General features: G+C 29.6%; 2 protein-coding genes across 2 annotated transcripts in view; one reads left to right on the top strand and one right to left on the bottom strand.

Annotated features, from left to right (window-relative positions):
• LOC136977327 (ATP-binding cassette sub-family C member 4-like) overlaps positions 1–14,262 on the top strand; it is a 231,954-nt gene that overhangs the window by 101,767 nt on the left and 115,925 nt on the right. The gene's annotated exons all lie outside the window — the stretch shown is intronic.
• Positions 1,189–14,262, bottom strand: part of LOC136977328 (ATP-binding cassette sub-family C member 4-like) — a 31,993-nt gene continuing 18,919 nt past the window's right edge. The window contains exons 16-25 of the mRNA XM_067272796.1: positions 13,630–13,805; positions 12,942–13,219; positions 8,449–8,682; positions 8,277–8,377; positions 7,208–7,405; positions 6,978–7,133; positions 3,801–3,890; positions 3,540–3,712; positions 1,433–1,538; positions 1,189–1,365 (exon numbers count right to left, since the gene is read on the bottom strand). Coding sequence (XP_067128897.1) covers positions 1,189–1,365; positions 1,433–1,538; positions 3,540–3,712; positions 3,801–3,890; positions 6,978–7,133; positions 7,208–7,405; positions 8,277–8,377; positions 8,449–8,682; positions 12,942–13,219; positions 13,630–13,805 — 1,689 coding nt within the window. The remainder of the gene's footprint in view (positions 1,366–1,432; positions 1,539–3,539; positions 3,713–3,800; positions 3,891–6,977; positions 7,134–7,207; positions 7,406–8,276; positions 8,378–8,448; positions 8,683–12,941; positions 13,220–13,629; positions 13,806–14,262) is intronic.

The following is a 14,262-nucleotide window of genomic DNA, read 5'->3' as shown; positions in this document are numbered from 1 at the left end:
ATTGCAAAGAATGATAATACGAAAGTATATATTTCATTGTGTTACTTCAGATAAATATATACTTTTGTATTTTTATAAATATATTTTTATACACAATAGCTGATAAAATGCTTCTGGGTAATTTGTCAACGAAGTGTAAACATTAAATCGTTCGTGCAAAGTATTCCTCCAACAAAACATTTAATTAATTATTACTTCATTTACAAATTTACTTTTCTCGTGTAAAAATCTTATTTTTTACTCACGAAATTTCATATAAAATTTATTGAAGTATTATGAATTTGAGGAGTATGATTATCCGTTATGCATTCAAATTTGAAACATCATATTTGAAACAATTAGAATTTTATAATTTATTTTTATTCAAAATAACAGTCTATCTGAACATCTGTAATAATAGCGTTGAAAAAGATTTTCTACATCTACAATAGTATTATTAAATAAGAATGTTTGAAATAATAATAATAGAGTTCACGTTTTAAAGGCAACTAGTTTCGTGCTTTGTAACGGCATGCCATACACACGTTTTTCAGAAAAATATTTAAATGCAAGTAACAGAGAACTTACAAACACTACTCGTGTATTGAAAGAATTTAGCAACGAGTTGTGTAACATTCCCGGCAGTTATGAGATCTTATTTTAAAAATCAATGTTTAATTATTAATCATAATAAATAAATAAAATTATATGTGGTGCCATCTGTTATAAGACTTTATTATTAAACATTTATATATTTTTAATTATTTTAAAATAGAAAAGGACTTAATTTTGGTGTAGCAGTAAGTGTTATAAAGTTCTGTATATGCTAACAAAAAGTAAATTTTTTATTTTGCCCAATCATACACGATATGACACGTGACTACCCATTATCTCCGCTTTTCCTCGACTTTTTCTCACAATTTTTTAACAGCATCAATTCTTCTTACACACAAGCTAGCGTGTCAAATTTCGTTTTATAAACTTTATCCCATCTTGAGACATTAAACGAAATAGAGACGCCACCATACACAGACACACACACATACACATCTACGGAAATTATTTGCCTTTTTTTACCTTTTTGAAATCAGGGGTTTCAAAACATGGTTATTTATTTGCAAAAGTTCGAAGAATCAAATTTGACACGATTCCAATACTTTCCCTTATTATGTATACATAACAGACAGCAAAGTAAAATGGTTAATTACTTCATAACTTTGTTGATTCGGTAATTTCTTTGCAATAATATTTATCTTTAGCTGTGTTGTTTAACTGTTTCATTGATGTGTTTCCTGTATTTTTTACGAGATTATAAAAAGTACCTTCTTTGTTCTCTAACAATTTATACGGCATGTCAAATTCTTGAATTTTTCCTTTGTCTAAAACCTAAATATTTTAAAAATGTAAATAAATTTTACGTTTTCTTTTATATTATTAAACAAAAATTTCTTACCAGCACTCTGTCCGAATCGATAATTGTATGCAATCGATGTGCTATTGTTAATACTGTACAGGACTGTAATTTTTCTCGAACTATTTTCTGTATACGAGAATCAGTGCTAGAAGTAAAGTAAATAAACAGGAATACATTATAGTTCAGATATATAAGAATAAATGTAAATGAGGAAATACAAGTCTAGTTAGAATTGAAATAAAAATTCATTTTATTCAATGCATTAGAAAATATAATTAAACGATGGCATACCTGATTTTAAGCATTATGAAAGACAATTAATAATAAAGATTATTTTTTTGTCTTAATAACGGAAAAATTCGAATTTAATTACATTACTTTGTCAGTAATAATAGTAGCTAAAACACTTTCCAAATTAATTGTTTCCCTGTACGTTATTGTACCAATCACACAGACTTTTAAACTTACGAATTGTACTTCAATGTACTATTTCCCTTATATTGCAATTCATAAGATAATACTTATAGCGCTTATTTTTTATTTAATCATTTGTTATAAAATCATACTAATATATGAAATATATTCCGTTTATTAATGTATAGGTCTTCAATTCTCATTATTTTAATGAAGTAATCTTTTTATAATTTACACCGGCAATCTGGATAATTCCGATCTTCCTATTTTTGGCAAAAATTTGGAAAAGAGCTTTCTACAGCATGAAAAAGCTTCTGTCCACAGAAAGAATCTTTGACAGAAAGACACTTTGGAAAGAATCATTTAATTAAATAAATATAGTAAAATAGTACTGATTATTATATTGGCTAGATCTGAATGCCATTGAACATTTTTAGAATAAAAATGGCTGCCGATTGAGAGCTAGACTAATTTGTCCAAATTTTGTGGATAACGTTAATAATATTATTATAGAGGGATGAAAGTAAATTTACTCTATTTCCAGGTGCATGCCTTTGCATACTGGCATCATATCACATTTGAAAAAACTTAACATGACAAAAACAATTTAATATATTGCTATATAACGAAGAATTTATTTTCAAACAATAGATTTTTATTTAAATTGTCAGTTTACAAATATTTTTATACGTTTTGCAAGAATACGATCGAAACGGAATATCAAAAGAAGCAATAAAAAGTCCAACTGTTATTTCTAATGTCTTGTTTGTAAACAGAAAAAAAAGCATGTAGCCTATAAAAATGTAAAAATAGTTGCTTGGACCTTGTAAAATGTACACAAAATTCAAACTATGTTGATGTTCCTTATAAAAGTTTTTAATTTGAAACTAAGTTTAATATTTCATTAAACAAGTATGTTTTAATTTTCATTTATTTGTTTTACAGTAAATAAATAGAGAAAACAGATGTAAACATTTTCATGCACGTAATTACAAGAATGCATGCATTTACTTACAATTCACTTATAAAGCACGTACAGTACTTCAAATAATTGTCAGGAAGAGAAAAGTTCGCAGATTGAGATTGAAGACAATGTGTACAGGGAAATGGAAATATGAAGAAAAATTAGTAAACAGAATTGATGTTCAAGATAAATAAAAATCAACAGAATGGAATAATTCTGCAAACAGAATAAGCCCCAAGGAGACAACAGAAGAACAATTTATCATGGTTAATGTATACGTATGCTACAAATAATTTAATACAGTGCTGAATTACATTTCACCGCTGATGTTTGTAGCACTAACTTCGAATATTTACAAAAGTTAACAACAGAATTGTCATTTAAAATATTTTTCTACGTTACATATCAAATTAAATTTCTAAAACTTAACTTTTCACATTTCAATAAAGATAACTCTACAGAATTCTATAATTCGATGTTGTTTATTTGGTTTCAGGTCTTACTTACTTATCGGGTCACAAGAATTTATCATTATTAGTTGATTAACGCGATTTACCTCATCACTTATTTATGCAAATCAACTCTCAGCCTGTCTCTGCTAAGAGAATTGATTTATACTGTTTAAGTAATTTGTTTTTGATAAATCGTATTGTTCGAAGTAAAAAAAAACCAAAAAATTATACGATCTAAAAATACTGTGGCATAAATTAAGAAAGCGCATTGATTTTATCACATAATTTAATAATTATTATGAGTAACTTTGCTTACGTATTATCAATATTGGATGTTGCTTCATCCATGACAAGAATTTTATTTTGACGAAGAATTGCTCTGGCTAAACAGATTAATTGCCTTTGTCCAATGCTAAAATTTCGTCCTCCTTCTGCTAGATGTGCATCCAATCCTCCAGGCAATTTTCCTATTACTTCTTTTAATTGCACCTTTGATTAAATTAAAATACTTCGTTGAGTAAAAGCAATGAAATCAAGATTGTTTAACAAAGGAATTTAAATATTTAATTTTCCTAACCTCTTCAATGGCTTGCCACAAGATTTCTTCTGAATACTCATTAAAAGGATCGATGTTTCTGCGGAGAGGACCGGTAAAAAGTATTGGATCCTGAAAACATAAATACTGTATTTAAAAATCTCTATTTATGGATTCATAGTATAAAATTTAATCCATGATTTCAAATACACTAGTAACAGAGAGTAATTTTTAATTTATTACTTTAATCATCATTCTGAAAAATGTATATGATTAACGCTATAACTAAATTTAAGTATTCGGAATACAGGGTGTTAAGAAATAACACCGACAAAATAGAATAGATTGTACACGAGATCAATAAAAATAATTGTGTTTTATGAAGTGGCGACAATGCTGCCTCCTTTGCAAGATTCAGTGTCATAACTTTAGGCGGTGATTACCTTTGCCGTTTTAGTGCCTGCACAGCTGAAAAACTTAGAAGAGAAGACAGTGACGTTAGTGATTACTCTCCTATGAAGCAAAAATACCAATTAGTGAAACCTGATACTAAATTTCATAAATTGTTTTCAAGCTCAGAGTGCTATTTTAGCATGCCTATTATGAGTTTAGACATGCAAACAGTATGCTGACAACGGGGGAACAAGGCTTGACATATCCAGACTGACCCCCTGGAAAATTCCTTGCGTTTATTTTGGTCCGTTTAGTTCGAAACTGGAGTAACAGAGCAGTAGCTTGCCACCTTATCACCTCGGCCATCCGGATGCATATGTCTGACATTACTATTAAATATTTGTTATCATTACGAGGAATTTAAAGTTAAAATTTAAAAATTTTTAATGTAAAAGGATATCCACTTTTTCACGAACAATACTCTTATGCCTGATGTTTTAATATGATTTCATAAAAACGGATTTTTTTAATGTATATATTGTACATGTTCAATATTGTGACACTCCATAATCAAATACCCTAAGAAAATATCAAGTAATCCAAAATTATCAAATAAAAATGCAGCATGCTAGTTAGTATCTTGCGAATTAGTATTCGTTCTGACACGTAATAAATTAATGACCTCAGTCAATAACGCATTTACAATCCTTTTTTATGCTTTTTACTCTAAATACAGTGTTGTCCTTCTCTGTGCATCTCCAAAACCGAGGAAAATTAAGAATCAATGTAGCATAAGCCGGTAAAAATCGTGCAGCAGAAAGTACTGTACGTATATGTTACAGTCAAAACCAATTTTAAGTTAGAACGCGTTTTAACTAGTTGAAACTAGTTTATACTGGATGTCTTTGAGTTAAAACTAGTTTTAACTCAAATTCATTTTTGACTAGCAGTAAATTCTAGTTTTAACTAGACAAAACTGGTTTTAACAAAGACATCCAGTATAAACTAGTTCCAACTAGTTAAAACGCATCCTAACTAAAAACTGGTTTTGACTGCAACATATACAGTGATTCGAGGTAAGATGATATGCGGAGGAAGATGCCTACTTTTTGATATGTTCAAACGGTAACGTCAGATATTGTCATGTGTTTGTATGATGAATTGTTGGACCAATACTGAGTGCGGAAACCTGTAGTTGGCTACCGTTACCTCATTTTCTACATCTGAGAAGAATAAAAGCAAGATAAGAACGAAGTTTTTGTTGTCAAATGTTTCTAGAATCATTTTAAAACTAAAAGTTAAAATAGAATTTATTAAAAATTGCGAAAAACAATTAATGTGCGATGTAGTTAAGGTTCTAAAGTTTCCATTGTGAGCTACCGCCGATCCCGATCGGACATGCTAGAACACGTGACAATAGGCATCTTACTCCGACAAATGGGAAAGATGCCACATTTTTCTAGGAGTAACATGTCTATTCTTTGTTAATTGAATTCCAATATGCCTATTTTTAATAAATTTTTGTTTTCTCGTTTTATTGCAGGATATGCATAGAAATTATATAAGGACTTCTCAAAAAGGTGTTTGGACTGAAAAGAGCTTTCAGCTAGCTCTAGAGCACGTTAGAACGGGCAGAAACTTAACAATACTTATACTGCGCTGTTATACTTATTATGAAGTACTTTTTACTACATATGCAATAAATTAAATTTGGTTAAGATATTCGAAAATTAATTTCATGCAATATTTGTTATCATACCCTAATGGCATTTGGCATCTCACCCGGATACTTGGGTGAGATGCCAATTAGTAAAAAAAGTCGTCATTGCAAACACAATATACAATTATTTTTTATATTCTCCAAAGTTTTATTTGAAAAACATGCTCAAGAATATGATATTTTTGTTAGAGGCCTCCAAAACTCAAATTATCGCTTTAATTTCCTTCATAAGCAAAATGTTAGGCATCTTCCCCCGAATCACTACAGATAACTATTTATTTCCCCCAAACATATTTATGTAGCTAAAATTAGTTTTAACTAATGTTAACAGTTAAAACTAGTTTTATCTAAAATCAAAACATGTACAGCAGTAGATTAACTAGACAAAACCGGTTTTAACAAAGACATCCAGTATAAAGTACTTTCAACTACTTAAAACGCGTTCTAACTAAAAACGGGTTTTGACTGTAGCATATATAGATGATAGTATCTTGAAAAAAATATAAAATATCCGGTACTTTCATTTTCTATAATTTGGAACCAATTTAGTCCTGTTAGTTCTAGAAACAAATGCAACTATAAGTTGCTGCAGACAGTACAACACATTTACAAAATCTTTTGATCTAAGAAATACAGGGAATCCCAAAAGTTTTCATACATACAAAGGAGAAATGTAACTTCATTTACAAAACATTAAAATGTTAGCATTAAAACTTGTGTCAATGGATTGACGGTGTAAGGCAATGGAACTCGTGGGTAATTTGCCAATGAAGAAACTTCCAGCAGGACTTTCAATGTAGAAACTGGATTCTGTTTACGTGGGAGACACACGATGAAAACCCAGAACAGTGCACGGTGACAGCCCATTGGCTAGGCCCGAACCAATGACTGACTACCAGTGTTCAATGGTTTTTTATTTGGCCACTGGTGGGCTTGATTTATGCCACTATATACAGGGCCTGAGACACCCTGTATATTTGGTAATTCAAAAAATTGTGTTGTGATTTTAAAATTCAAAATAATTTCATTGTTACCATTTTTACTTGCATTTGAGAATTGGTAATTGTTAAAGTAATTTAATCAATTTTAGGTTTATAACCATTTACTTGAGGAATAATCGATATTTTACTACGTAGATCTCGCAGACCGATGTCTTGAGTAACAACTCCATCAATGATAATAGTTCCGGTAGGTTCTGTCATACGAAATAACGTAGAAATTATAGAACTCTTTCCAGCTCCTGTTCTTCCAACAATTCCTATCTGAAATCAAAATTTTAAAAAATATGAAAGAAATTTCAGAAAAAACTTGATTTTAAAATTTTCAGATATTTTACCTTTTCTCCCGACTTGATACGAAATGATAAATTATTTAGTACAGTATTTTTGCCTTTGGAATATCGTAAAGAAACATTCTTAAATTCAATTTCTCCTTTCTGAGGCCAATCGGCAGGAGGTTGTATTTCAGGAGAACTTTCGTACGCTGCTTCTGGTTTTAAGTTGCTATAATTCAATATACGTGTCACAGAATTCATCTGAAATTAAATACCAATACACAAAATTTTGGAAATATTTTATTCAACAACACAGACAACACATTACGTATTGTTGAATATAATACACAGAAATTAATATCAAAAGTCATATAAATATTTCTTCAAAACAAAATTAAGAAGCCTTTCTTTGTTATATTAAATGTTTCTCACACAAAAATCATAATCAGAAAATTGTGAAAAGCTTGGTTAATTTTTATTTAAAGTAATCTTTGTTCGTATTATTAAATTTTTCTTTAGTGGTCATTCCACAGTCATTCGCCAGTATCTTTTGGTACAGGTTTGCGCTTAATAAACAAGCTGGCTGCATGACATTTTTTAAATTTTTGCCACGTATGTAACAGCTAAACAACGATTAGCATTGTATAGACTTCCTTTTATAGGAGTTGTGTTGCATTATACCATCAATTAAATCCCATCTGTAAACAGACTTTTCGATATTTCTTAAAATTAAGCGAATAATCAATTCTATTATTTTCTATAAATATATATTTATATTATATATATTTAGACGACCGGATCGATATTAGGTTAAGACATTAATCTTGCTTTGTGAAACCGGAATCAAATATGGTTAAGAAGTTCGCCACAAATTTTTCATGAGTGGATCACTCATGAAAAATTTGTGGCGAACTTCTTAACCATATTGTCCCAGGTATGTCATGTCTAGTTTCATTCTGGTCAATGCTATCGTAGACCTTGTAAACAGACGAGAGATTTGAGGAAAAATCCACTAAAGACTCTCGAGTAGGAAACGAAGTGTATAAATATTGAATGAAAGTTTTTAACATATATTACATAGTTAACTAATTAATTTAATTGTAATTAATAATTCTGTTATTTAAAAACATACCAAATATTCGACTTCAGACGATTGCTTAATACTCCATTGTAAAAGTAAGAATATCAATAATCCATAATTGGTAACAAGACCAATTTTACTTCCTGCATCGTCTATATGTCACGAAAAAATTAAATGTTGAGCTACATACAGATAATAGAAAATTCAAAATTTATCCACTTACCTTCATTTATCGAAACAGACAAAACGACAAAAGAAATAATAAGATTTAGGAGACAAAAGAAATGACTGTATGCGCAATTCCATCGATTTAAAGCCACATAAATGAACCATGTTGCTGTGTGTTTATCTTGGTATTTATTGAATGTTGACTTGAATTTATTTTCGGCATTAAATGCTCTGATTGTTGTCAGTCCATATAGAGACACACTCAGATGAGAAAATACAGGACTTCTGGCTGCGGAAAAACTTATTTATATAATTTCTAATAATATAATTGAATAAAAGAATTCACCAACCGTGTCAGGTTTCATGGGGACAATGACCCTAGATGATTTCAAAATATTATAACATAAAAAAGGGCATTCTAGCATGTGATTCCTTTATGGAGTTTTTTTCTATTTTAAAATATATTCTAAAGAGAGAAGACATACATAGCTATATTGACTTATTATATTTCCCGACTTTTTTACATTTAAAGTCATATAGACCGTTCGATGCATTTTGTGTTGTATACTATACAAAATGGATATGTTTTTTGTTACATTAAAATTAAAAATGGGTATTTATTACTCTACATTGTATTAACATTATCGTAGCAATAAAACAAATACATAATGTAATGAAACTAAAAATTAACCATTTCCATGTTATATAACATTGAAAAATGTCTGCTGACTAAGTGATCCAACATGTTAATATTGTATGTTAAGTTTTAGTAGAAAAGATCAGTAAAAATAACCATAATTATATGTCTAGCATATATTTAAAATAAATAAATTGCTGTACATAAGAAATACATACATTTTGCTTCCAAATATTTTATGCTTTTCAATACTCTCGTATGGGTGGTCCATAAAAAATGAAATAAGAATAGGAAGAGAAATGTCACTATGAGTAAATAAGGACAGATTATTGCTTCGATGACAAACATGCCGATAATGACACCATATACCTGAAATAAGAGAACTCATTTTAAATACAAGATACATTTTTTATCTTTTATTCTAATGAATATGCAATAATCTATTTTCAAGTGAACTAAAATTAATTTAATATAATAGAGTTATTGCTTACTGCATTTGAAAAAAATTAATTGATATAATATTTCAGACTAATACTTATTTAACGCCTTATTCTCATCATTATTCCATATATTAGGACTATCAATTAGAGGGGCAAGCTACTCCTTTAGTTTCTACTGGTGATGTTATCCAGATATGCTTTCTAAATAAACAGAACATTTTCCATTGATAGGAATATAACTCGTCGTCCCCAAAGACCGAACTCTCCATTTTTATTACTTAGATTTACTAAATATATGAGAATTAAATAAAAATAAATAATTTTAATGTGGATAATATATTAGCTTATGGAATTAGCATACAATACAGCTACTTAAGTTTCATCGGGACATTAATAATATATACTTATACATATATCGTTTCCTTGAAACCAGAATTAACTACTTCACTTTTGCAAAAAATAAAGTTATAAGTCTAAGTGTGTCCGTCTGCTTTTTGTTTACATCAAATTGACTACATGTGTCTGAAGCTTCATCATATTGAAAATCAGTATGAACAAATACGTATGTTAGGCTCAAACAACGAAAATGTTCATTGAGCGGAAAAAGTCTACAACGTATTGTAGCTTCTTTAAATCAACACAACGCGTTGTGGCTGCTTTCTCAAGTGTCACAAGGCGTTGTGACTAATTCAGAGAGACCACAAAGCGAAATTCACGTCATGGCTTTTATGATACTTGACCACTCGCGTTGCGGTGATTAAGAAAAGCCATTCTGAACGTTAGCTGATGCAACCGCGATAGAGGGTGATACAAGGCACAGTAGTTTATAACATTAAAATATGTGTTCTATCCTCGAAATATTTTTACATACAATTTTTAATGCTGAAGAACATTAGTTCTACATACACATTTAGATATTCTTTTGTTTTGATCAGCTAGTTGTGAACTAATAGTTTTAGTGTACACTACCTATGTATATATATACATTAGTGTATTCCTGAAGTTGAGAAAGTTTGCCATGGCAATAAGAAAAACATAATTTTAATAAAATTTTGTTGGCTTTAAATATTATTTAAAGGTCTAAAAAGTCACGATATGCTACAGTTCTAAAAAAAAGACAAACTTATTGTCAAATAGAAACTCTTGACAGTACAGTAGCGGATCGACAATTTTGTCTTCTGGCAATGTAACTTTGAAATTTGCAGTCGTTAATTTTAAACGCTTATACCTTTAGTACAGTGTAACCTCGCTTAACAAGCACCTCGCACAATGAGTATTTTGCATAACGAGCAAAAGGAATTGTAAAAATTTGCTTCGCTTAACGAGCGATATTTTGCATAACGAGTGATGAGGAGAGGGGAAGTCCCGAATTGTGCGCATGCGCATGCTCTATCAGTCTGTGTTTAGCAATCCTTCCGCTAGCATCTTAGTGTCGCTTGTGATCACATATTTTTCCAATCTTGTGTTCAGACATATTACATATAAACATCAACAACCATAGCCCGTTATATAATAAACACGCCAAACGATATGTCAAATTCTTGGTTCATTAAATTTAATGACCAATTCCAAATTAAATTTTTGAAATGTCGGAATTAAAAATTAACTATTTATAATTATTAAATTTAATACGAGGTGGAAACATAACTGCGTACCTCTAGTCAAATTAATTAATTTCTAATATATAATTACAGCCTTTACATAACCCAAGAATTTGGCATATCGTTTGGAGTGTTATCAAACATATTAACTGTGATTTTTTTGCTTTGTTTCTGCAAATGGGATTCTCATTCAAGGATGGTTCATTCCTCGCTAGAAGAAAAGATGATGATAATTCACGCTCCTTAACAGTGTATGTTATACAATTTTTTTTTGAATAAACGTTATACATAAAACATTTGTGTGTTTTTTCAGCTTGGAACGCATTATCGTATTTTACATTAATTTCTATGGGAAAAATTGTTTCGCTTAACGAGTGTTTCTCATTACGTGAAAGACTCTGAAACGTTTTATGCTCGTTAAGCGAGGTTTCACTGTATTTGTAACTGTGGCAGCAATCTAAATTTCATCGCAATTTTCGCAGATTTTGAAAATATTGCTTTTGTAAATGATAGACAAATTAAGTGTCCATATGCACACTACTACTTTTGTTTTTACCCTTTATAAGAAATATTATCCCAATATACTATACATACAGGACTATGACTAAACTATAGCCTATATATCTTTACAATGAAGTTATATATTTTACTATTATTACTGACAAACTTTAAAATTGGAACTTACTCTTATGACTTCATAAACTATACTAGTTAATGAATCATCAATGCTGTAAATGTCTGTTGAAAATCGATCTAGAATTTTCCCTGAAAAGTAGTAAAAGTTGAAAGACAAATTAAAAGAAATATTATATTTTAAAATATATTTATTTCAATTTTATTAATACGTGTATTATGAGCATTTTTTCATTTTTTATGGTTTTTTTAATAAATAATATTTTACATATAAAATGCATAACTGCTAATAAAAAAATAATTCTTGAATTGTTGACTTCATCAACGAAAACGATAACCATTTATTTTGACAAATTTATTTAAGCTTTTTTGATTAATACTAGAAATGTATTCACTTTAAGCTTCTAAATAGAAAACCTAATTATTCGATAATTCAGATTTGGTAAAAAATTTAGAGATTTGGATGCTTATAAGCAGAAAACAGCCAAGTATCAATTGCTCACATTGTACAATTCGTAAGAAATAAATAGTGATTCCTTAGCTGCTTTTTTAAACTCTTTCCGCCTTTTGGGCACTAAGAGGCTCTTTAAAAAAGCCCATTATGAGCTCTATAAGGCCCACAATGGGCCGGCGAAATTATGAAAAACGGGCCCAACATATCTGAACCTGATAAATTCCTGAAGGTTTTCTCGACCTACTCGAATGTGATCCCGGGTCCTCCAGAACGGAAGGCTGCCACCTTCACCGCTTGGCCATCCGACCGTCCTCTTTAGCTGATTGTCACTTAGTAGTATCTTAATTGTGCAGTTTCTTTATAATTTAATATATTTGTTAAAAAGTAAATTAATGAAGATATAATAGTATTAAATATAAGTTAAAATGTAAGATGGGTTAGAACATCCCTATCCTATATTACCCACAGACTAGCGATGCCAGATATATTTCACCTGTTTAACATATAAAAAGGGAAGTTTGTCCTAAAATGTCTTTGTGGGCACTAGGGGGAGATTTTCAGGCCCTTCGTCTGTTCGGCCAATCCGACTGTAGTAGCTATGTGCGGCACATTCCTGATTTCATTACATTATTAAGATGTATTAAAATCATTTACATTATACATATTACTTTTTCGCTTAATGATGTTAAGTTGAATTAATATAAAATAATCTATTTTTTTGCAGATTTAAGGAAGTTATCAATTATTAATAAAATAAATGAATACAGTCTATTATTTACATACCAACAGGATTGCTGTCCAGGAACGATATTGGAGTACGAATAATACAACGAAACATATTGTTATGAAGCTTTTTAGATGCTGCCATAAACATTTCGTAAAATAATGATGCAGAAATTATTGTCAAAACAAATGTTGCACATACTAATCCAAAGAAAATGTACATATTGAATTCAAGAGTTTGAAAATTTACAGTTTCTGTGAAATTCGTGTTACTTGTCTCAGATGTAAAATTTTCAAACTTTTCTCTGTTTTGATTGTAAATTTTTTCATCATTTAACCTGAAAATTAAACAGGAAAAACGGATTTATTATTTTAATATATTTATAATCACTTATCACTCAGAATAAACTACAAGTACACTATTTAATATGAATATATATCAATAAAAAAATAATTACAAATAAAAAATTTTGTCAACATAAGAGAACATTTACAGTGAAGCGCGTTGAATGTGGGATTTTATAAGCCTTGTACAGAAATCTAACGCTGGCATCAGTACATATATAAAGAAACAATGCAAAATATTATCTAATTTAAAAGAATACTGAAAGTCGTAGATGGAACTATGCAAGGATTAGTAAGTTAAAGGTAATATGTGAAACTTTGTAATATGAATAGTTAATTGAAAGATTTTCATTAAATTTGACAGGAAATTACGAATTAAAACTAATAACGATCAAATACATACCATTTAATTATCCAGTAATCGCTGAAACTGTAAACGGCCTGAGTTAAGAAAAGCATTATGAGTATAAGAAACTTGAGGAATAAACCAGCTCCAGCATTCACATATGCTTTATAAACAGATAATCCTACCACTCCATGTCTTTTGTCTTCTTCTCGTCTTTGCTTGTGATTGGTATTCTAGAAATAGTAGTTAAAACATATATTATTATGCATTACAAAATCACCTCGAATATATTCGAAAATATTAAATTTCAAATAATTATAATGCAGTTGTTTCCTATACTTCTGACAAAATGCTTTGTAGCGCTATTCTTGAAGAGCAAGCATTTCATGCTAAAAGATGTAAGTTTCCATTTTTGTAATTGCCTTTAAGAAGAGTATCCTTTACTTTTAATGTTTTCCATTGTTGTGTATGAATTCTAATTGTTCTTGTATCAAATTAAACTAATTAATACTAAAAGTAAATTACGGTAATGTAAGATATGTACTGTACATCAAAAGATTTAATGTAATAGTTTTCAAGTATTGAATTCCTTCATTATAGGAAGATTATTTTATTTAGATCTGCTCATTACACAACTGATTATTTTCATGAAAAACTAGAGATATTATCTTCAAATTTAGATGTGAATTA

The sequence above is a fragment of the Centruroides vittatus genome, unplaced genomic scaffold, assembly GCF_030686945.1.
Source record: "Centruroides vittatus isolate TY-2023 unplaced genomic scaffold, ASM3068694v2 contig_453, whole genome shotgun sequence".
NCBI lineage: Eukaryota > Metazoa > Arthropoda > Arachnida > Scorpiones > Buthidae > Centruroides > Centruroides vittatus.
Note: the sequence above shows the minus strand (reverse complement) of the source record. Positions and strands in the feature narration are given on the sequence as shown.